This window comes from Alosa alosa, chromosome 3 (assembly GCF_017589495.1).
Source record: "Alosa alosa isolate M-15738 ecotype Scorff River chromosome 3, AALO_Geno_1.1, whole genome shotgun sequence".
Classification (NCBI taxonomy): domain Eukaryota; kingdom Metazoa; phylum Chordata; class Actinopteri; order Clupeiformes; family Clupeidae; genus Alosa; species Alosa alosa.
Window position 1 is genome coordinate 24,612,025 of NC_063191.1, and position 21,694 is coordinate 24,633,718.

Genomic DNA, 21,694 nt, shown 5'->3' on the forward strand with positions numbered 1-21,694 from the left:
CCACCTTTTCTTTATATTGGGTCTGATCTTGACACGAATCCTGCTTTTCATCAGGTTGGTGCGTGCGGCTCGCTGGATGATGTGATTGAAGTGATTGTTCAGCTGGGGCTCGCTGAGCTGATCTCACCTCCCTGACTGACTGGTGCTCGCTCTCTCTCTCTCTCTCTCTCTCTCTCTCTCTCTCTCTCTCTCTCTCTCTCTCTCTCTCTCTCTCTCTCTCTCTCTCTCTCTCTCTCTCTCTCTCTCTCTCTCTCTCTCTCTTTCTGTCTCTTTGTCTCTCTCTCTTTTGCTCAGACTGTCTTTTATTTGGGTTTAATCAGCCAGAGGAGCATGAGAGTGCTCAGGCCACAGAGGGACATCTGGCTCTTTTCCTTTGTTATGTATCAACACGCTGTCCTAACACTGCTCTCTTTTTCTCTCTCTGTCTCCTAGCTGTCCTTCAAGTGTCCATCTCGCTGAGCAAGGTTGAGCTGAGCGTGGGGGAGTCCAAATTCTTCACATGTACAGGTACAGTGACCACGTTTATTGCTACTCCTTTATTGCTACTCCCTGTCGTCTCCGCGTCTTTATCTATTCCCCTCATTGACTTCCATATCATGTGGGTGTGCCTAATTACTGAGATTTGAGTTGAGTGATTTTGTCAATCAGCCTCGCTCTATGGCCACTCCCGGCGCCGACATGTTGACCATCGTCGCCTAGACGCGTCTGACATCTATTGCAGTCTGCTGGATCAGAGCCAAGTCATTAACAGATGCATTAGTAGTAATTCTTCCACCTAGAGCAGCAGGCTATGCCTTATCGTGGTGCATTAACTCACATGAACACTTTAAAGGTTGAAAGGTCTTTAATAAGTTTAAGGACAATATAATAATGGAGAGTAAATTGATTGTGGCCTTTTTTTTTCCAGCAGATGTAGTTCACAACAATTTCAATTTAGCCCTCTCAGGATGACTGAGGACACATAGTTGGTTGCAGTAGGGTGGTCCCATAAACACCCGCCCACAACCTCGCACATGCATCACTGCTTATCACTGCTCCGATTCATAAGGTCAATGTGTAGCCTACTCTCCTCCAATTCCAACTCCTCCACCAGCACTGGCAGAGTCCTGCTACATGGACAGATTACCCACGGGCTCCGACTCCCTGAACCCTGGCAGCACGTCTCAGGGCACGTAAAGCTCCATCTCCCCGGCTGGAGGAGCCGGAGGCGCCGAGTCCCCGGCGGCAGCGCCAGGCAGAGGAGAGCGCGCATCCGAGTGGAGATTATGGCGGGTTAAATCAGGTTGGGCTCCAGGCTTTATGTTTTCCACATGGCTGGGCTTCCCTCCAGAGCAGAGCCCTTCCTCCCGCTCCCCACACTCACGCTCAGCCAGGGCAGGTGGGGAACTGACCTGCTGCTATCGCAGAGGAGGAGGAGGACGAGGAGGAGGAGGAGGAGGAGGAGAGAGGTCGAGGGAGGAGGTGGAGATGGAGGTGGAGGTGGGGAGGTTGATCCACGCTGACCCCTGCTGGAGCGATGCCAGAGTGCAGAACAGTGCAGCGGTACTTCTCTCTCTCTCTCTCTCTCCCTCTCTTTCTCCCTGCGAGAGCAGCGCTGACGGCTAACACCCTTGAAGCGTGGAGGTCAAACGCCCCCGGAGCCCGGGCAGGCCATGACGGTGGGGTTCGGCACGGATTCTTGTCAGGTGCCGGCAGCTGCATGAAGGGCAGCGAGCAGGCAGGAGAAGCTGATAAAGACCTCTGGCCAACTCCACACTCTTAACAAGTAACAAAGCAAAACTCCTGAATCATGTGGAAACCAGATCAAATAAGCTTTATGAAATCATTTTTGTGTGATTTCTGCTGCAGCTATTTTGCACTTTATAATATTAACCATGTGTGTGCATGGTTAATATTTTAAAGTGCAAAATAGCTACAGCAGAAATATTTCCATCCAAAAATAAGCAAGTCTAACCTTTGAATTTCTTTTCAAAATACACCAGATTGATGCATTTACACGTAAAATATACAATATTTTTTACTGGGGGAACATGCCCCCGGACCCCCTAGGATGACAGCATTGGAGGAACACAGGTTCAGGCCATATTTTAGGTTACAGATGATGAAATTCTGGCTTTGCTGGCTGAAGTGCATGGAGTTGTGCTGAGTGTCCTAAATCTAGTGCCTCACAGGAGGGGGGATACAGGGGATTGTATAATACTTCTATTGATTCTTTTGTAGAAACCTGTATTATATATTTGCATGAGGAGGGTATTTTAATAAATTGGTTAGTCAGACATTTGCTAGCCTATATATTACCCATTTGTTTTAATTAAGTGGCCTTTTTTCACTTGAGCCCCTGCCCCCCCAACATCTCTGTGCACGTCCCTGGTAGCAGTGGTTATCTGGTTGTCCGACGTCACGGTCCAACAGCTTTTTCGTCAAAAAATGTGAACTTGCGCAGACAACTGGTTTTTGGACCTTGTAAACCTTGTCACCATCACCTCTGTTTTAGTGAGGGCAAAACAAAATTGCTTAACTTTAACAGAGTAATTACTGTAGCTGGGCAGCCAGATGGTATAATCAAGGATAACGTCCAGGCTTCTGTGAAAAATAGGATTTTATTAGGTTGAGGCAACAAGTGAGTAGGATAACAATTTTCTTAAAGGCTACCCTGAACAGCGGATTCTTTTTTATTTTACTGTCTATAGAGAAAAATGAGCGGCTCTGAAACCGCTGGATCCGAAAAGACAATTATCTGCCCATTATTGCATCATCATACAAACAAGCAGACAAGGTACATAGACAAGGTTCCATAAACATACAAGACACACAGGTGCAGAGAGGGGCGGACATGTGCAATGTTGTGGAAGTGAAAGTAGGCGGTTTTGTTGATGATATTCTGATGATGGCTGTTCATCGGAAGCGTTCCTGGCACCTGGATGCCCACAGATGATAAAACTCTGATCTTGTTCCCTTTGTTCACGAGAGGATTGTCACGCACAGGAGTGCGACCAGTCGGAGAATTTCTGTTTGAAGCCGCTGCAGCCTTCCTTCCTTCTCCCCACAGCCTTGCTGCCTTAGGAACAAGTGCCTTCACATGTCAGCCCCACTGTGTGTCTATGCTGCCTGCTCAGTCAGAGAGCGTCATAAAGCTGCGCTGTGCAAGCCACTGAAGCACCATCCACAGGCTGTCTTATTCCATCCCCCAAAGCCAGCGCCACATGACAAATAATGAAGTCCATATATAACGGCGGCTCCATCTGCACTCCCACAGTGCGTGAAATGTGAAAGGCTGTGCCAGGCAGCACTACAGCAGGGAAGCATATGTGTGTCTGTGGAAAGGGGAGATGTGTTGAGCTCTTTTTTTTTATTGTTTTCATTATTGAAAAGGTTTTATTGGTTCCAGATTAATATTTGATAGGCCCTCTTTACCTTACAGTTACACCCATGTGTCACGGATATGCAGGCGGACCCAAGTGCAGGACTCTTTCAGACCAAGGTTGAAGCAAAAACACTTTAATCTCTAACAAACTCAATGTTACAAACTCACTACGTCCAGACAGGACTACGACAAGGTGAAACAGAGAGACGAACCGACAAAGGACAGAGAAACAGGAGGGTAGAAATACACAGACTAATTAACAGAAAGACAGAGGACTGGACGAGACCAACAAGACATTAACGGGGAACAGGTGTGGAAACAGAAACGGAGGGAAAACTAACAAGACAGGAAGCACAGACCAAATAAGGAGATGGGGCGGAGCCAAAGACAGGTGGCAGGCAGGTAAACACAAAGCACATTGGGAACAGGCAAAACTAAACACAGGACACTACACTAAAGCCTGGCAAACTGTAATGATGATGACAATGATGTAGCCTAATGACAAACACCAGAAGTAATAGTGGCAGCAAATGGCTAGTCGCGCGCTCTGTGACACGGCTCTGTCCAAGAAACTGAAGTAAATGGAACGTATGTGTGTGTGCGTGTGTGTGTGTGTGTGTGTGTGTGTGTGTGTGTTAGTTAGTGCGTATGTGTGTGTTAGTTAGTGCGTGTGTGCGTGCGTGCGTGCGTGTGTGCGTGCATCCTTGCTCAGCTCAGCAGCCACTCATCCATCTGAGAGCATGTGTAGTCCAGTGTGACAGGCTGCTGAAGCAGAGCCTCTCCACCGAGTGATCAGTCTGCTGCATGGCCTCACTCTTAATGCTCTTCACCTCTCACAACATGGTCTGTGTCACAAGCAAGACATCATGGAACGGGGATTTAGAGCAAGTGTGTGTGTATGTGTGTGCGTGTGCGTGTACGTGTGTGTGTGTGTGTGTGTGTGAGAGAGAGAGAGAGAGAGGATGAGATAGGAAATCTTAAATGCCCCCTACTTCCATCTACCCCATGGTTGACCCCCCTGCCGTGGCACCACACAGCGCCTCCCTGTGGTCATTTCGGATCAGGGCCCCCATGTCCTCTCCATGGCCCTCGGCATCCCAGCCCTCTCCCCGCTGGGCATCCACCGCTGCCCATCCCCTGATAACCCCCTGCCTGCTCCCCCAGCTAGCCCAGCAGCCAGCAGCTCATCTGGGCTCACGTTGGATCCAGATCGGCCTCTCTGTCCAGACCTCCAGTTGCCCTGAGCGTCCCCTGCAGCGCTGTGAGACCAGGCTCACACACGGGTAGATGCTGAGGGAAGGTGTTGTGGGGGAGGTGGGGTGGTTAGTTGCCATGTGCTGATGACCCCCCAGCCAAGGAGGATTTATGAGGGCCAGCACCTGGAGACCAAGTGTGGCACCCTGCCCTTTCCGCAGTCCCTGGTGTTCTCCCTTTTGTCCTTGGGTGTCCCTAAAGTAAATTTCTTTCTTTTTAACCCCCCCTCTCTCTCTCTCTCTTTCTCTCTCACTCTCTCCTTCTCAGCCATCGGAGAGCCAATCAGCCTGGACTGGTACAACCCGCAGGGCGAGCGCATGGTGCCATCACAGCGAGTGGCACTGCACACGGAGGGCGTGCGCTCCAGGCTCACACTCTACAATGCCAACATCGAGGATGCGGGCATCTACCGCTGCCAGGCCACCGATGCGCAGGGACTAACACAGGAGGCCACCGTGGTGCTGGAGATTTACCGTGAGCATCTTCCCTTCTCTCCTCACACACACACACACACACACACACACACACACACACACACACACACACACAGGTTTTGCAGGCATGCTGGCAAAACCTGCGGCACATGTGTGAGTGAGCAGCCTCTGAATGTGTGTGTGTGTGTGTGTGTGTGTGTGTGTGTGTGTGTGTGTGTGTGTGTGTGTGTGGCTTCCGTGTTTGTTTTGTGGATGTACAACATCCATACAGTACATTTTAAATGCATACATGCGTATGTGCTTTGAATATGCATGTCTCTACATGTGTCCTCATGGTGTGTGTGTGTGTGTGTTTGAGCTTGCAGTGCTTTCATTGTGGTTGCAGCAGATTTCTTCACCCCCTGGAGTGTCTTTGCCTTTTCTAACCTGCTGCTTCATTTGGGCAGAATGTGTATAGTGCTTCAGGGGATACATGGCTTCCTGGGGTGCCTGACTCAGAGTGCTCCCTGTTCACACACACACACACACACACACACACACACACCCTCATTCTCATGTGTGCCCATCCCCCACACTCACACATTCCTGTTCAAACGGCTGTGAAGAGGGCTCCACCTGTCAGTAGCTGGGCTTGTTTAACATTAAATCAGAGGTAAGCAGGCAGAGAGCACGAGGAGAAGCCCCTGCATGCAGCATCCCTGACTGCCTCTCGCTGCGCCAACACCGCCGCCTCCACCACCTCCACCACCTCCGCCACGCGTGTCTGAGGGTCCTGTCTTTTATGATCTTCAACAAAGGAGGCGAGCAGATGCTAATACCAGGACACTAAGCTGGGGAGATTCTGCTGCTGTAGACACTTCTCGGCGTGATGTCTCGCTCTCGAGAAAGAGAAAAAGCTTGTATGTGCTACTACGCAGACGCTACACAGTTGCTATAAACAAGGTTATATGTGTGCTGGCTGACACTTCTGACATTGATTAGTCATCTCGCTAAGGATTGTAGCCTCATAACAACAACATTTTATTCATATTGGCCCATCAGTCTTTGTTTACTACATACACTTCATGTCTTTTAGTGATGGTAAGCCATTGTAATGTAACATGAAGTGGTGACCTATATAGCAAGCCCACATTTATCTTCCCCGCACCAACTGTCCGTTTCTGAATCTGAATCCATTTTGGGATGATACAGCGGATGTGAATCTGAATGGGTGAAAAGTGCCACTGATTAGTTGTTGGTCAAATAGACCTAGATGAATTCTGGCCCAACAAAAAAGAACATGAAATGACGTTATCAAGCAGCATCGGGCTGCCACTTCAATCCCAAGACCCATTTAGCTGTTCAGTTGAGGAACATTATGCATGTAAAGCCTACTAACAACATCACTCTCCAGCTGTCTGCCTGATGAAAGGGCTGTTATCCCCAGTGTGAATGGCGGTTGTTATTTTCCATGTGAACAGATGACATCCAGGGGGTTGCAGGCAGACCAAGAGAGAGAGAGACAGAGAGAGAGAATTACATTTAGGGAGAGAAAGAGAGAGAGAGAGAGAGAGAGAGAGAGAGAGAGAAGCACAACAAATTGGGAAACGGGATGTGCTCCCTTCAAGGATGTTTGACAATTTTGTTGATGAAAACCTGAATGTAATTCTCTCAACAAGCCAACAGCCTGTGGCACATGAGGAAAATAGGGAGGATTTGATGGAGGAGGAGGGGGGCAATGGCAAAGAGAGTTTGAAGAGAGGATGAGAAGAGCGAGATCGAGAACGAGAGAGGAAAAGACAGCGACATTATCTAGATGGGGATTATGCCCGTAGGATTCACTTGTGACATGAGATTGCATAGGCGGGGAGTCTATTGTCTGGCTTTGTGCCTCTCGCGGCTTGAGCTAATAGCAATGAGTTAGAGTGTCGTGTGAGCTGACACATGCAGAGACCAAATCAGAGGAAAGGTGTACGGATGGAAGGCAGAGCAGAGGAGAGAGACAAGAGAAAGACACTCAGTCCCATTATAAAGGACAGGGGGAGAATTGGATTAAAAGATGTTAAGGAAGACAGCACGAGTGGAAGGAGGAGGGTTTGGAAGGAAAGATGGGGGGTAAGGAAAGGAAATTCATCCCCTGTACAGGGAGTCCAGACCAATCCAATAGAGGATGGCAGGAAGATGCGGTTCAAATGATTGGACATTAATGATCCCAATGAAAGGCATCCTCTTTTCATGCATGCGCTATTGCATCATATCAGCTGGCTAATGATGATATCCAAACCGCTCGTCGGACATCAGCCCGGGATGCTGACAGCAGAAATGTGCATCCTGACGGGGTTTTTTCTCTCTCTCTCCAGTCTGCTCTCTCGTTCCTGGCTGCCAAGCCCGCTCCGTCTCTCCCCCACCGGTGGATATCAAATGCGAGCGTCAGGGGCCAGGCGGTCTGTTTGTTTATGCTGTGTAATAAGCAATGCCGCACAGAGCCGAGAGTTAAGTCCAAGCAGACGTGGCTCGCTAATCAATACTCAAAGGAGGGGGAAACAGATGAAGGGGAGATTGGAGCGTCTTGCTCGTTTGAAGATGCTTCCCTATTTCTGTAGAGAGAGAGCGAGAGAGAGAGAGAGAGAGAGAGAGAGAGAGACAGAGTGAAGGAGAGCGAGAGAAAGAGGAATGGAGAGAGAGGCCGTTTATGATGGCTTCCCACACACACAAATAGAATCATTTATAATGTCTTAACATTAAACATGTTACAGACTGTTTGATTACAGATAAGGAGTTATTTATTAATTTTGTTTTGTGTGCATGTTTTTTTTTTACTTTGCTTTGTTTTGTTTGCTGAGTTTAGTTGAACTGATTGATGTCACAGCAGAGGGAGGAGAGTGAGACTCCTCAAAGAGAGGCTTCGTTTCTCAGGGACACATTGGATTGGAATTGATGAAGAGGCACGTTGCTGTTGGAGAATTGGCAGTTTCGTTTAACCTCATTGTTTGGAATGAGAATTTTCGGAAGTCTTCTCTTCACACTGCACATAAACAAACATGAAAATGAAAGAAAACGGATCATTCTCTCGAACTCTGTCTGCCACTCGAACTCTGTCAGTAAACTACTCTGTTTGTAACTCTAACTCTGTGTGATGCCACCGTGTCCTCCTGTGTCCCACAGAGAAGCTGACGTTCCGCGAGGTGAAGTCGCCGCAGGAGTTCCGGCAGGGCTCAGTGGCCGAGGTGGTCTGTGACGTCACCAGCTCCCCCGTGCCGGTTGTGGCCTGGTTCTACAACAACATGGAGATCATGCCAGAAAATCTCAGTGAGTCTCCTTCCCTAATTCTCCCCACTTCTTCCATATTCAAAGCAGTCTTCTCTTCAAAACACAGTCAGTCTTCTTCCAAAATCGGCCCAGTTCTCCCATACTGAAATGAGTTATGATAGCATATTTTTACTACCATATTTCTCTGGAGACTCAGTCAGGACGATGGCATATCAGGATACAGGCTTTTATTCTTTTCAGTGAGGGTCCAGTGCCCCTCAAGGGAGATAGGTACATGCTTGTGTCACCCCAGCAAGGGTTTCACCAGTATTCTCTGACTATGCAAAACAAATCTTAACTTTAAGTAAGTTACAAACAAAGAGAAGGAGTGACCTCTAGTATGAATATGCAATATAAAGGTGTGGTGTGTGGGGATGTGGTCTCTTGTTGTTGTGTCATCAGGCCTTTCAATTCTTTTTACTAATGTATGTCCTTTTTGCTTTTATTTTTGTAAATGACATTGGATAGCCCGCATGCATGTACAGTAATGTGCTTTGTGATGAATGAATATCTAGTTCTCCCATACTAAAATCACAGTGAGTCTTCGCCCAGTACCAGCCCAGTTCTCCCATATCGGCAGTCACAGTAGGGCACAGAGGACACACGCTATACACTATTTTTGTTTAGTGGGGTGTTTTTCACAGAGGACATTGTTGCGAAACGGCATATCAGTATGCTATCCAGCCGTGTACCAGGGACAGGATATTTTGCATTCTGGAGTGTTTTGATGTCAGCAAGCACAATAGCAATTAATTAACATAAAAACAATCTTTTAATTATGTTTTTAATGACACTGCCTAAACACATGTGAAGTTAAAAGTGTATGCTTGCACTTAAAATAGCTACAGAATTTACATAATAGTGGTTGACACTACCTTCTCGTATACATGCCCAGTGAGAATATGACAAAGTCCAACAATCTCCCTGAACACGTTGGCTTTCCAACTTGACAGCAACGCTGCAGATTCATATATTTTCATGTTAGGCCAGGATTTGAGCTAGTGCTACTTGCCAAGATATCTTTCTCCTCTCCCATGGCGGACATAGGGATATGAATTTCAAACTAAATCCAACTTATTCTTATTCTTGTTGTTTTTGTCATTTTATGTATAATTGTTATTTCTTCCAAAAACATACCTCCCACTCATGGCACTCTCTGTGGCTCAGCTGTATAAATAGCTCTGTTGAGGCAGGATTGAAGTGCTAATGAGAGGTCTCTCCCCCTCTCCCTCTCCCTCCCTCTCTCTCTCTCTCTCTCTCTCTCTCTCTCTCTCTCTCTCCCTCTCTCCTTCGCCCCCTCCTTCCTCGCTCACCACAGAGTTTCAGGTCCTGCCCAACAACAACCTCCAGGTCCAGCAGGTGACCAAAGCTGACGAAGGCGTATACCGCTGTGAGGCACGCGTGGAGGCCAGAGGCGAGATCGACTTCAGAGACATCATCGTGGTGGTGAACGGTGAGTTTGTGTGGGTGAGTTTGTGTGTGTGGATGGGGATGTGTGTCTGTGTGTGTGTGTGCGTGTGTGTGTGAATGTGTGTGGATGGGGATGTGTGTGTGCGTGTGTGTGTGAATGTGTGTGGATGGGAATGTACGTCTGTGTGTGTGTGCGTGTGTGTGTGAATGTGTGTGGATGGGGATGTGTGTCTGTGTGTGTGTGTGTGTGTGTGTGTGTGTGTGTGTGTGTGTCTGTCTGTTTGTTTGTTTGTGTGTCTGTCTGTCTGTCTGTCTGTCTGTCTGTCTGTCTATGTGTATGTGTATGTGTATGTGTATGTGTATGTGTATGTGTATGTGTGTCTGTCTGTCTGTCTGTCTGTCTGTCTGTCTGTGTGTCTGTCTGTGTATGTGTATGTGTATGTGTGTGTGTGTGTGTGCGTGTGTGTGTGGATAACACAGCTCAGGGACTCTGCCGCATAGAGGTGGCCAGACACAATAGCTCTCCAGATGTGCTGCCACCCACTGTAACTCTTCCACTACAACCTCCTCTTAACTTTGGGGAGTGTGTTACCCAATGCAGCAAAACTGCCACATTCATTGGTCCAGGGCAGCAATAACCCCCTCACTATCTTGAGATATGGGCCTCATTATTTTTTAATAACCAAAAAGGGACCCGTGAAGTCATTCCTGTTGCTGCTTTTTGAAATTAGTCTTCCAATCAGTGACTAATTAACAGCCAAACGAGAGAACTCCCAGCCTAATCGCTTTCCTTGCACTGAGTGCTGAGCACTGTCAAAAAAAAAACCCTGTGTCGGGTTGGCTTCATGATGCATGCGTCCTTTCTCCTGGCACAAGGGACCTAGCGCCGCAGGAGACATTATTTGAGATGGAGGAGGCGCCCTGGGACAATGGCCTCCCAGGCGGCGTGGCATGGCGATAAGGTGCTTTCGTCGCGGTCGGTTCCATATTGCTGCTCTTCTGCTGCCTGCGGTTCTCACGCAACAATTGAATCAATAACCGCGCCCGAATCAGCGGCTCGGAAGCAGTAAGCTGCTCCGCGCGGGCGGCTGCAATCGGCGCGGTTATCCGAACCACTTTGGCCTGGAATTAGCACCATGCTTTCAGTCATTATGCTCTTGTTAAAGTGTGAGGGAAGCGGCCGCCCGTGACCTTTTAATGCGATGTGTGGAGCTGCGGGGTGAGGGCATGAGAGAGTGGGATGTGGAGGGGGATCAGTGGCGCTCGGTGCAGCCACCACCACGCCACTACGTCTTGCCTCCGCACCCATCGCGTTCTCGTCCAACACAATGGAGGCAAACACGGAGGCCAGTCACTTTAGTTTACCACTTAAATCTCTCCAGCTGATCCAATAAGCCCGCTCAATGAGGCGAAGCTGATAATCCTGCCGACATGACAACACACATCAAGGAACGGAATAAAACAAACTGCTCTTCGCTGCCCTCCTGGCCTTCTCTCTTTCTCTTTCTCTCTCTCTCTCTCATGCATCCCTCTCTCTCACACACCCTCTTTCTCAAATTCTTCTTGTTCTACCCTCTCCCTTGCTCTCTCTCTCTCTCCTGCCTTTCTCTCCGTATTCCAATGTATGTCTCCAGTTTGGGCACACTTTAGTCTGACCACCCAGTGAAAGCCACACTGCCTTTACAACACTGCAGTGCTGTTGCTTCAGTCTTCATCTAGTTTAAGAGGGTGCAGTCTTTAGAATACCAGAAGTATATTCACTCGCTGGACCAGATCCACACATAATATATTGACACGCACGGTATACAACAACACACATGCATGTGTTACAACACGATGTTGCATTGTGCTGTGCTGTGCTGTGCACTGTGCTGTCGCGTTGTGCTGTGGCGTTGCGTTGCGTTGTTAGGTGCGTTGCGTTGGCAGCTGCGCTAGCGTTAGCGTTGGTTAGCGTTCGCGTTGTGTTGCTTGTGAGTGTGTCTGCTGAATCTCAAGGTCCCTCTCCTGGTGGGATCTTTGTCACGGCGGGATCTCAGGGTTTGATGTCTTTGGCGCCCTGTATTGTCTCTTTCGTATTAGCAGTGCTGTTCCATTTTGGCCCAACTCATCTGGGAATGGGCTGAATTAGATTACAGGCCCTGGAAAATGGGCATCGTGCAAGGAAGTCAATGATAATCTTGTTGGAGCCCGTTTCAGTGCATTCACTGGCTAGTACCATGTCGGTGTTTTATTCATGGTTCTGAGCTCAATATTTCCTCTGTGTTTCTATGAAGTGTGTGTGTGCATGTGTGTGTTTGTGTGTGTATGTGTCTGTGTGTGTGTGTGTGTGCGTGTGTGTGTGGATAACACAGCTCAGGGACTCTGCCGCATAGAGGTGGCCAGACACAATAGCTCTCCAGATGTGCTGCCACCCACTGTAACTCTTCCACTACAACCTCCTCTTAACTTTGGGGAGTGTGCCACCCAATGCAGCAAAACTGCCACATTCATTGGTCCCAGGGCAGCAATAACCCCCCTCACTATCTTGAGATATGGGCCTCATTATTTTTTAATAACCAAAAAGGGACCCGTGAAGTCATTCCTGTTGCTGCTTTTTGAAATTAGTCTTCCAATCAGTGACTAATTAACAGCCAAACGAGAGAACTCCCAGCCTAATCGCTTTCCTTGCACTGAGTGCTGAGCACTGTCAAAAAAAAAACCCTGTGTCGGACGCTCGCGATGCATCGCGTCTTTCTCCTGGCACAAGGGACCACAACGCCGCAGGGAGACATTATTGAGATGGAGGAGCGCCTCGGACAATGGCCTCCCCCGGAGCGGCGTGGCATGGCGTGGTGTGCTCGTGCGGTCGGTTCCATATTGCTGCTCTTATCTGCCGCCTGCGGTTCTCACCGCGCTTAATTGAATCAATAACCGCCGGAATCCAGCGGCTCGGAAGCAGTCGCTGCTCACGCGGGCCGAGCGGCAATCAGCGCAGTTATCCGAGCCACTTTGGCCTGGAATTAGCACCATAACTCAGTCATTATCTGCTCTTGTTAAAGTGTCGAGGGGGAAACGGCCGCCGTGACCTTTTAATGCGATGTGTGGAGCTGCGGGGTGAGGGCATGAGAGAGTGGGATGTGGAGGGGGATCAGTGGCGCTCGGTGCAGCCACCACCACCGCCACGCCTTGCCTCCGCACCCATCAGCGTTCGTCCAAAGCAATGGAGGCAAACACGGAGGCCAGTCACTTTAGTTTACCACTTAAATCTCTCCAGCTGATCCAATAAGCCCGCTCAATGAGGCGAAGCTGATAATCCTGCCGACATGACAACACACATCAAGGGCTGGAATAAAACAAACTGCTCTTCGCTGCCCTCCTGGCCTTCTCTCTTTCTCTTTCTCTCTCTCTCTCTCATGCATCCCTCTCTCTCACACACCCTCTTTCTCAAATTCTTCTTGTTCTACCCTCTCCCTTGCTCTCTCTCTCTCTCCTGCCTTTCTCTCCCGTAACCAATGTATGTCTCCAGTTTGGGCACACTCTAGTCTGACCACCCAGTGAAAGCCACACTGCCTTTTACAACACTGCAGTGCTGTTGCTTCAGTCTTCATCTAGTTTAGGGTGCAGTCTTTAGAATACCAGAAGTATATTCACTGCTAGACCAGATCCACACATAATATATTGACACACACAGTATACAACACACACACATGCATGTGTTACAACACGTGTTGCATTGTGCTGTGCTGTGCTGTGCTGTGCTGTGCGTTGTGCTGTGCGTTGCGTTGCGTTGCGTTGCGTTGCGTTGCGTTGCGTTGCGCTGCGCTGCGTTGCGTTGCGTTGCGTTGCGTTGTGTTGCTTGTGAGTGTGTCTGCTGAATCTCAAGGTCCCTCTCCTGGTGCGGATCTTTGTCAGATGGCGGGATCTCAGGGTTTGATGTCTTTATGCCCTGTATTGTCTCGTATTAGCAGTGCTGTTCCATTTGGCCCAACTCATCTGGGAATGGGCTGAATTAGATTACAGGCCCTGGAAAATGGGCATCGATTGGCAAGGAAGTCAATGATAATCTTGTTGGAGCCGTTTCAGTGCGCCACTGGCTAGTACCATGTCGGTGTTTTATTCATGGTTCTGAGCTTCACGTATTTCCTCTGTGTTTCTATGAAGTGTGTGTGTGCATGTGTGTTTGTGTGTGTGTATGTGTGTGTGCGCGTGTGTGTGTGAGCGTGTGTGTGTTTGTGTGTGTGTACGTGTGTGTGTGTGTGCGTGTGCGTGTGTGTGAGCGTGTGTGCGTGTCAAAGTCAAAGTCAGCTTTATTGTCAATTTTTCACATGTTCCAGACATACAAAGAGATCGAAATTACGTTTCTCACTATCCCACGGTGAAGACAAGACATATTTTACCAATTTAAGTCCACAGACAAACATGACATTCAAGTAAACAAAAAAGTAAGTAAATAAGAGGGCACATATAGTAATGAAAAAATAAGAGCAGCAAAATTTGGTTGAAATTGTGCATAGACAGTCAATAAAATACTAGTGCAAAGTCAGGCCAATAAAAGGCTTGGGTAGTTCTGTTTGACCTAAGTAATAAAGAAAGTGGCATAGTGGTGCAAGTTATGTAAGAGCAGCAGAAGTGTTGTGTTTTCAGGACAACAACACCAAGTTGTAAAGTGTACAAGTGTGCAAGTGTTCAAGTGTGCAAGTGGGAGTAGGCAGGCGGCCATTGTGGGTCCAATGTCCAGGATGTTATGTAGCTGAGGGTGGAGGGGGGAGAGGAGGGAGAGAGTTCAGCATCCTTACAGCTTGGTGTATGAAGCTGTTGGTGAGTCTGGTAGTGCGGGAGCGCAGGCTTCTGTACCTCTTCCCAGAGGGCAGTAGATCAAACAGATTGTGAGCGGGGTGACTTGCATCACTCACAATTTTGGTCGCTTTTGGGGGTGAGGTGGGTGGTGTAAATGTCCTTCAGGGGGGGAGTGAAGCACCAACGATCCTTTCAGCTGTGTTCACTATGCGCTGCAGGGCTTTCCTGTTGTATTCAGGAATGTGTGTGCTCGTGTGTGTGTGTGTGACCGTATGTGTGTGTGTTTGTGTGTGTGTGTGCGTGTACATGTGCGTGTATGCGTGCGTGTGTGTGTGTGTGTGTGTGTGTGTGTGTGTGTTCATGGACTCACTCTACCATTCTATGGCATTGTCCCCCTTCCTCAGAGACCCTCTAGTGAAGGTCACTCCAAGCCTTGCCCTGCCCTAGACCCCCACACAGTGCTGAGCTCAGTCCCAGTACTTGGGCTGCTGCAGAGAGGAGAGGAGGGTAGGGGAGGAGAGGAGGGTAGAGGAGAGGAAGGTAGGGGTGAAGAGCAGAGAGGAGAGGAAGGTAGGGGTGAAGAGCAGAGAGGAGAGGAGAGAAGGGTAGGGGAGAAGAGCAGAGAGGAGAGGAAAGGAAAGGAGAGGAGGGTAGATGAGAAGAGCAGAGAGGAGAGGAAAGGAAAGGAGAGGAGGGTAGATGAGAAGAGCAGAGAGGAGAGGAAAGGAAAGGAGAGGAGGGTAGATGAGAAGAGCAGAGAGGAGAGGAAAGGAGAGGAAAGGAAAGGAGAGGAGGGTAGATGAGAAGAGCAGAGAGGAGAGGAGAGGAGAGAGATGTGGGGAGCTCCAGCTCCGGCTTTGTCTCCACGCTGCCCCAGGAACTCATTAGGAGGGAGATGAGTCATCATCTCTACTCCAATGTGTAGTGTAGTGTAGTGGTAAAGCTGTGATCATGCTGGTACAGCTGGTCTGAAACACACACACACACACATACACACACACACACACTCACACAAATGCAACACAGTACAGTACAGAGCACATGCACTCATGCTCCCATACACACACACACACACATATACACACACATGCACAGTACAGTACACAGTGCACACACACACACACACACACACACACACACACACACACACACACACACTCACACATACACACCTGTACACACGCACAGGGCACAGGCAGGCGATATTTCACTGCATTTTAAGATGCTGCAGTTACACCTGAGCATGCACCGAGCATAACTGCTCTCTCAGGCAGCGTCGCAGTCACACCGAGTAATAAAGTGCTTTTGGAAAAAAACTAATGAGCAGCTAATTAGAGCCGGACTGTCAACGATTTGGGTCCAGTTGTAATGAATGGCCCATAATGTGTGCTTCTCTGGACAAACACGGCTCACATTTATGATGTGCAATAGGGAGTGAGAGCAAAGTGTTAGTTGTTCTAATATACTGCCAAGTCAGGCTTAAAGTGACCATGAATAAAACATCCCCTTAATTTAATCTTTTTAGCCAAGCGCACGCTCCATTAAATAGTGTTATGTCTGTAAAGTGGGCATAACTCAGAATGATGCCTCGAGGTGGAGGCCTCTTGGGCCACTGTGGCACGCAGAAAAAAGAGACATTACTGTACGGAGACGTTAGGGTCTCATTTTCAAAAGAACTGAGACAGGCTTTAGTAGTTAGGAAAATTCCTAAGCTACGATTCCAGTCAAATACCTCATGTTCGCCTTATTCATATTTTAAGTGTGGTCATTCATTAAACATGTGTTTGGGTTTTTGGTACATGCATGGATTATAACTCAATGTTTAGTGAATTGATGCAATGGGTCAATCTGACTTTGTGGTCTCAGTTGACTTCTGGGTGGAAGAAAAGTCAGAGAGTCTGGTATCCAGGCTACAGTAGTATGACAAATCCGGCAATTACCGATGTGAGCACTTATGTGCAATGATGGAATAATGCAATGTTATCAATAGTACTAATAACTGACATGACAGGTGTCATAAAGCTAGATGTCATGGCATGAAGCTGCCATAGTATTATAAAACTGTCAGAGTTGTTTTGAATATGAGCCATTACAGTAAATAGACACCTTGAAGCTTGTAATGGAATGCTTTGACAGTGTATGTCATGTTCACTGAGACACCTGAGGGTTTATAGAGGGTTCATATGAAGTACAAGCAACAGCAATGGCTTATTCTTAGATATAGAACTGCCTTATGCCTGTGAGTCTTCTCATACCCCCCTGACCCCACTCCACCCTTCATGTGGATCTAGCCATCCATGAGCTTCTTTTTTCTTTCCTCTCACTAATCATTCTTTCCTCTCACTAATCATCATTCACTCTTTCTTACAAAACCATTTATGGGCATCTTGCATGCAACACAGGCTTTCTTTATCTTGAATATCATGTTCCATTACTCAGAAAATATGCTCCATTAAAATGCCATTTACATTTTCCAGGAAGTTGTTACAAACGTTGCACAAACCTGTCCCAGTCCTTTATCACAATTGACATCTCTAACTTACCCACAAAGGCAGGCAAGTGGCCTCACTGGAATGGAGCCCACACCAAAGCCATGCTTCATTTAGCGGTGGAGCCATTAAGCAGTGGTGCAGTTGTCCCGCATTCAGATTCTAGATAACCGCTCATCAGTATGTCGTCTGGGCTCCTCTGAAGTCATTGTTACGCGGCAACACAAAGCTCTGTTACGCGGCCACACAAAGCTCTGTTACGCGGCCACACAAAGATCTGCGTCCTCTGAGGTCTGACCTCTGCTAGAAATAGGCCTTGCTGGGCCGCACACAAATCTAATATAGATGCCTGCTCACTGGTGCGCACCAAGCTGTTTGTGTAGAGTGTGAAACCAGTGTTGGTGTTTACTTATTGGAGGATGTACTAGCTAAGATATTTGTTTGTGTGTGTTTTTTTTTTGAAAGTCAGTCAGTAATTACAGTCTGAAGTCAGAGGCAATATCGTAGACAATCTAAGCAGTAACTTACATCAGTGTTAATGCACTGAAGTAAAAGTAAAAGTAAAACTAAACACACACACAGGTGCACAGGCAAACCCCCCCACACACACACACATACAAACACACACACACACACACACACACACACACACACACACACACACACACACACACACACACACACACACACACACACACACACATATATTTGCAAGTCTTGGATAAATCATGTGCACAGGTAGAGTTGAGGTTGTTTTTAGTCCTTTGTTTTTTAGAGTTGGTTCCCACTGGTTAAACCCGTTAGCTTAGGCAAGACATGAAGGCTGTCTAAATCTAAGAAACAAACTCTAATGATTTGATGATTCTCTGATATTATGTGGTTACTGATCTGTCTATGTGTGTGTGGTATGTCTCTGTGTGTGTCTCTGCAGTGCCTCCAGTGCTGTCTGTGCCCCAGCAGTCCTTCAACGCCACAGCTGACTACCTGGAGTCGGTCACCCTCACCTGTCGCGCCTACGGCTCCCCTGAACCGGATGTCACCTGGTACAGGTATGGCCACTGCACACACACACATACTCACTAACACACACACACACACACACACACACACACACACACACACACACACACTGTGAAATGAAATTGCTCTGACTGATACATCTGATTATCTTCCCAAGCACTTAACATGCAAAAACACACCCATAGAATGGGCTACCCTTCTGTTTACATATATATGATTATTTGAATATAATAGCAGTTCAAATATTTGTTATAGTGATATGAGTTGCAGTCCAAAGGTTAAGCACACAGGAGATATTGTTCTCCCTCTGAGCCACATCAAATGAAATAATAGCAGAAGCAGCGCCTCCATAATTTGCTGTGCTTTAAGAAATCAGGGTGACAGAGGTTGAAGTGTGGAGCAGAGGGATCGGGGCCAGAGATGACGCCCCTTGGCTGTAAAATCAGCCATTTTGATTTGGGTGCTAATGTGGGGGGCCGCGTCTGACAGCGGTCAATGTGTTGATTACAGGCTCTCAATCAGAGTAATTACCCCCAGCGCGATGGGAGTGACAGCCTGATGAAACGGATGCGGGTGGGTGGGAGTGAGAGATGGAAAGAGAGAGAGAGTTTACACGCGCTGACCTTTTACGAATGCACTCAATGAAGGGTGTCGCTACACAACAGAGAGAGAGGGAAAAACAGAGGGAACAGAAGAGGAAGGTGGGGGGCAAGCAAAGCAAGTTGCTGTTTATGGCAGTGTGGCACTGATCAGCACAGCTTTTTCTCTCCTTCTTGTTGTCTTTATAAGCCTTTGCTTTAGGTATTTGGCCAGTGTGCAAAGAAAATATGATATCATGTTTCTCAAATATTTTCTGAGCCATTGTAGAGAAACAGTTACATATTCAATCATCTGTTTCATGAGCACGAGTGCTGAAGAGCAGGATGGATGGCACGGGCCGCGTGGCCCTACGACTTCTCCATGATTAGTCCACATGCCTGCCGCGGACTAAATCTCCAACCTATGAACCTCTCAAAAAACTCAAACAAGTGATTGAAGTGGCCATACAGAGGGTCCTGCCCACCCCCCAAAAAAGTCCTAGTGGCTGGGCTCTGCATGTGGCCCTTGTGGCTGTTGACCCCTCCGCTCCAAACGGACCACTTTAATGGAGATCACTCCACGAGGCCCTCCACAGCAGCTGCACCTCCCCCTGGCCTCTCAGCCAATCTCCCCTGAAAGCCCTTTTGAATCGGGAGCCGGACAATGAGCTGCACTCTAATGGCTGCAGGTTCAGAGAGGCCGGGCGAAAACTCGCTCGGAATATTTTGAACTCCAACTTTGCAAAAGTTTTCTTTTATGTAATTTGGCTAGATGTGTAACCAGTTATAGATTTACTCCTGGCTGTGAAAAGACTTCCATTTGGCATAGCGCAGGGCTGCCCTGGAAATTGCAGATAACAAATTGCAGTACAATAAAAGCGTCATTTATTTTGCGATTGCTCATAGGCAGCCAACTCCCCAGACAGTGAAAGGTACATAGTTAGAATGTCAAGCAAGGTGCAACGTCTCAACATGTGTAGCCTATGTGACACATTGGATTTAAGGAGGTTTTTCTCAGTGCGCCATTGCCTAGTGGCGAATAGTTCAGAATGACATGTCTAAGTGCTTTGTGGCTTGTGTGTGTGTTTGGCGTGTGGGTCTGTGTGTCTGTGCGCTGAATCCTCCTGGGATTTTTTTTTAGTTTCTTCTTATTTTCTGTGCATCCATCAATTTCTTCTCTCAGATATTTCTCATTTCCTCTTCTCTCTTTCTGTGACCTGAATTATGGTCCAAAACTCCCACTGCAATTTCACTGTTTTAAGCCTGCATTCCCAACCAGCCCACTTATCATAGTGTACAATACAAATAAAAGAAGCCCTCTACAAAAGAAGCCCTCTAGAAATCTCTACATCATTTCAAAACTATAAAAATGCACAATGCAGTCATGTTGTTGCTGTAATAACTATGTTCTGTGTGTACATTAGTACAGTGTATGGTACAGTATGGGTCTTTTATATGTTTTATTGGGGTGCTCATTTATTTCTTCTATCCAAATGTGACGGCTAAGAGCAATGAATCTGTGTTTGTGATGGTAAGTATCATATTTCCTCAATAACTCAATAAGACAGGAACTCAATAAGACAGATTGATGAAATAAATAAATAAATAGCTATGAACAAATAAATAAAGCTATGAACACAGAGTAACCTACCTCTCTCCTCAGTGCTGCTGACAACGCCATACCACAGTATCCACCTGGCACAGTTTGTGATGTGCCTAGCATGTCTGGACCGGAACGTCAAGATATAATCTTGTGTGAAATTAAACTTGTGGTGAACTTTAGTGTCACTATTTCATGTCATATCAGAACTAAATCTTGGAAGTGTGAGTTTTGCATAGTAGGTGTTATGAATCAGCGTTTTGTTTGGCACAGAAGAGCAATGCTGCTGGCAAAAGTCTTAAAATAAATAAAAATAAAATAAATCTTAAAATAATAATATTATAGTTGGATATTGTCTGCGATTTTTTCCTAGAAATAAATCAACTTGGCTGAATCATTTCGGATCTCCAGATCTTCTTTTAAGATTAAAAGACTAGCAGTATTTTAAGATCTTAAGTGAAGATAAGACATATGAGACAACATTTGGCAAATGATGTTAAATTGAGCTAAGTTCCCTCTGTGGATGCTTGTGTGTGCAGGAAAGGGGTGGAATTGCAAGAATCCGAGCAGTACGCCATCCGAGCCCGCGGCACGAGTCTGACCATCCGGAACATCCGGAAGGTCGACGGAGGCCCCTACAAGTGTAAGGCCTCCAACAAGGCTGGGGAGGTAGACCGGGAGCTGTTCCTGAAAGTCTTCGGTGAGAAAGCCCATTTTCATTGATATGAAAAAGCACAACGCGTGTGTGTGTGTGTGTGTGTGTGTGTGTGTGTGTGTGTGTGGTACATGAAGATATTCCAGTAGAATGAATTCACGTCTCAGATTGATTCCAGCAGCATATCTACGCCAGCTGAAGTATTAATATCACAGGATATTAAAAGCGTTATGACTATGTCTGGACTCAGTAATATGACCTGAAATGGAATGGCTGAATGATCGGTTTCTCAAAGGACTAACTTCAACAGACAGGTGCTGTTTATAACCAGAATCATCATCTTATAAATGTGCAATGAAAGGCAAGGAGTGTGGCCGGTCATTTCACATATCCGTCAACAGGATTTTTCTTCTGAGTGACCATACAGAGACACCTCAATAAACTGACTGAAACCATTCTGTATCTCAGAACATGCTCAGACAGGCAAATATCCTGTCAATCCACCAGCCATGGCCAGCTCCTCGCTCCACACACACACACACACACACACACACAGACACACACACACACACAGACACAGACAAAGCGTAAGTGTGGCGATGTTTCTGTCTCATAAACAGGACTCTAAATAATTTAACATAAAACAGGAGAGACATCCTTTATGGCCAAGAATTTCAATTTGGGTTTTCATGAAGCTGCCAGCCTTTCTGCTGATTATTCCGATAGGGCCTTGTCTCCTCTTCAATGTATGGAGATTTATTCTGTAGTCATCAGAATCCTTTCAATGTGCAAGCAAAGGGGATTCTTCGGCGCTCTTCATTTAAAT

General features: G+C 47.2%; 1 protein-coding gene across 2 annotated transcripts in view; it reads left to right on the plus strand.

Moving 5' to 3' along the window:
* The window catches only part of ncam2 (neural cell adhesion molecule 2), a 144,041-nt gene that overhangs the window by 99,760 nt on the left and 22,587 nt on the right, over positions 1-21,694 (plus strand). For both annotated transcript variants that reach the window (XM_048239955.1, XM_048239954.1), the window contains exons 2-7: positions 433-507; positions 4,886-5,092; positions 8,197-8,340; positions 9,659-9,793; positions 17,947-18,064; positions 20,753-20,913. In XM_048239955.1, coding sequence (XP_048095912.1) covers positions 433-507; positions 4,886-5,092; positions 8,197-8,340; positions 9,659-9,793; positions 17,947-18,064; positions 20,753-20,913 — 840 coding nt within the window. The remainder of the gene's footprint in view (positions 1-432; positions 508-4,885; positions 5,093-8,196; positions 8,341-9,658; positions 9,794-17,946; positions 18,065-20,752; positions 20,914-21,694) is intronic.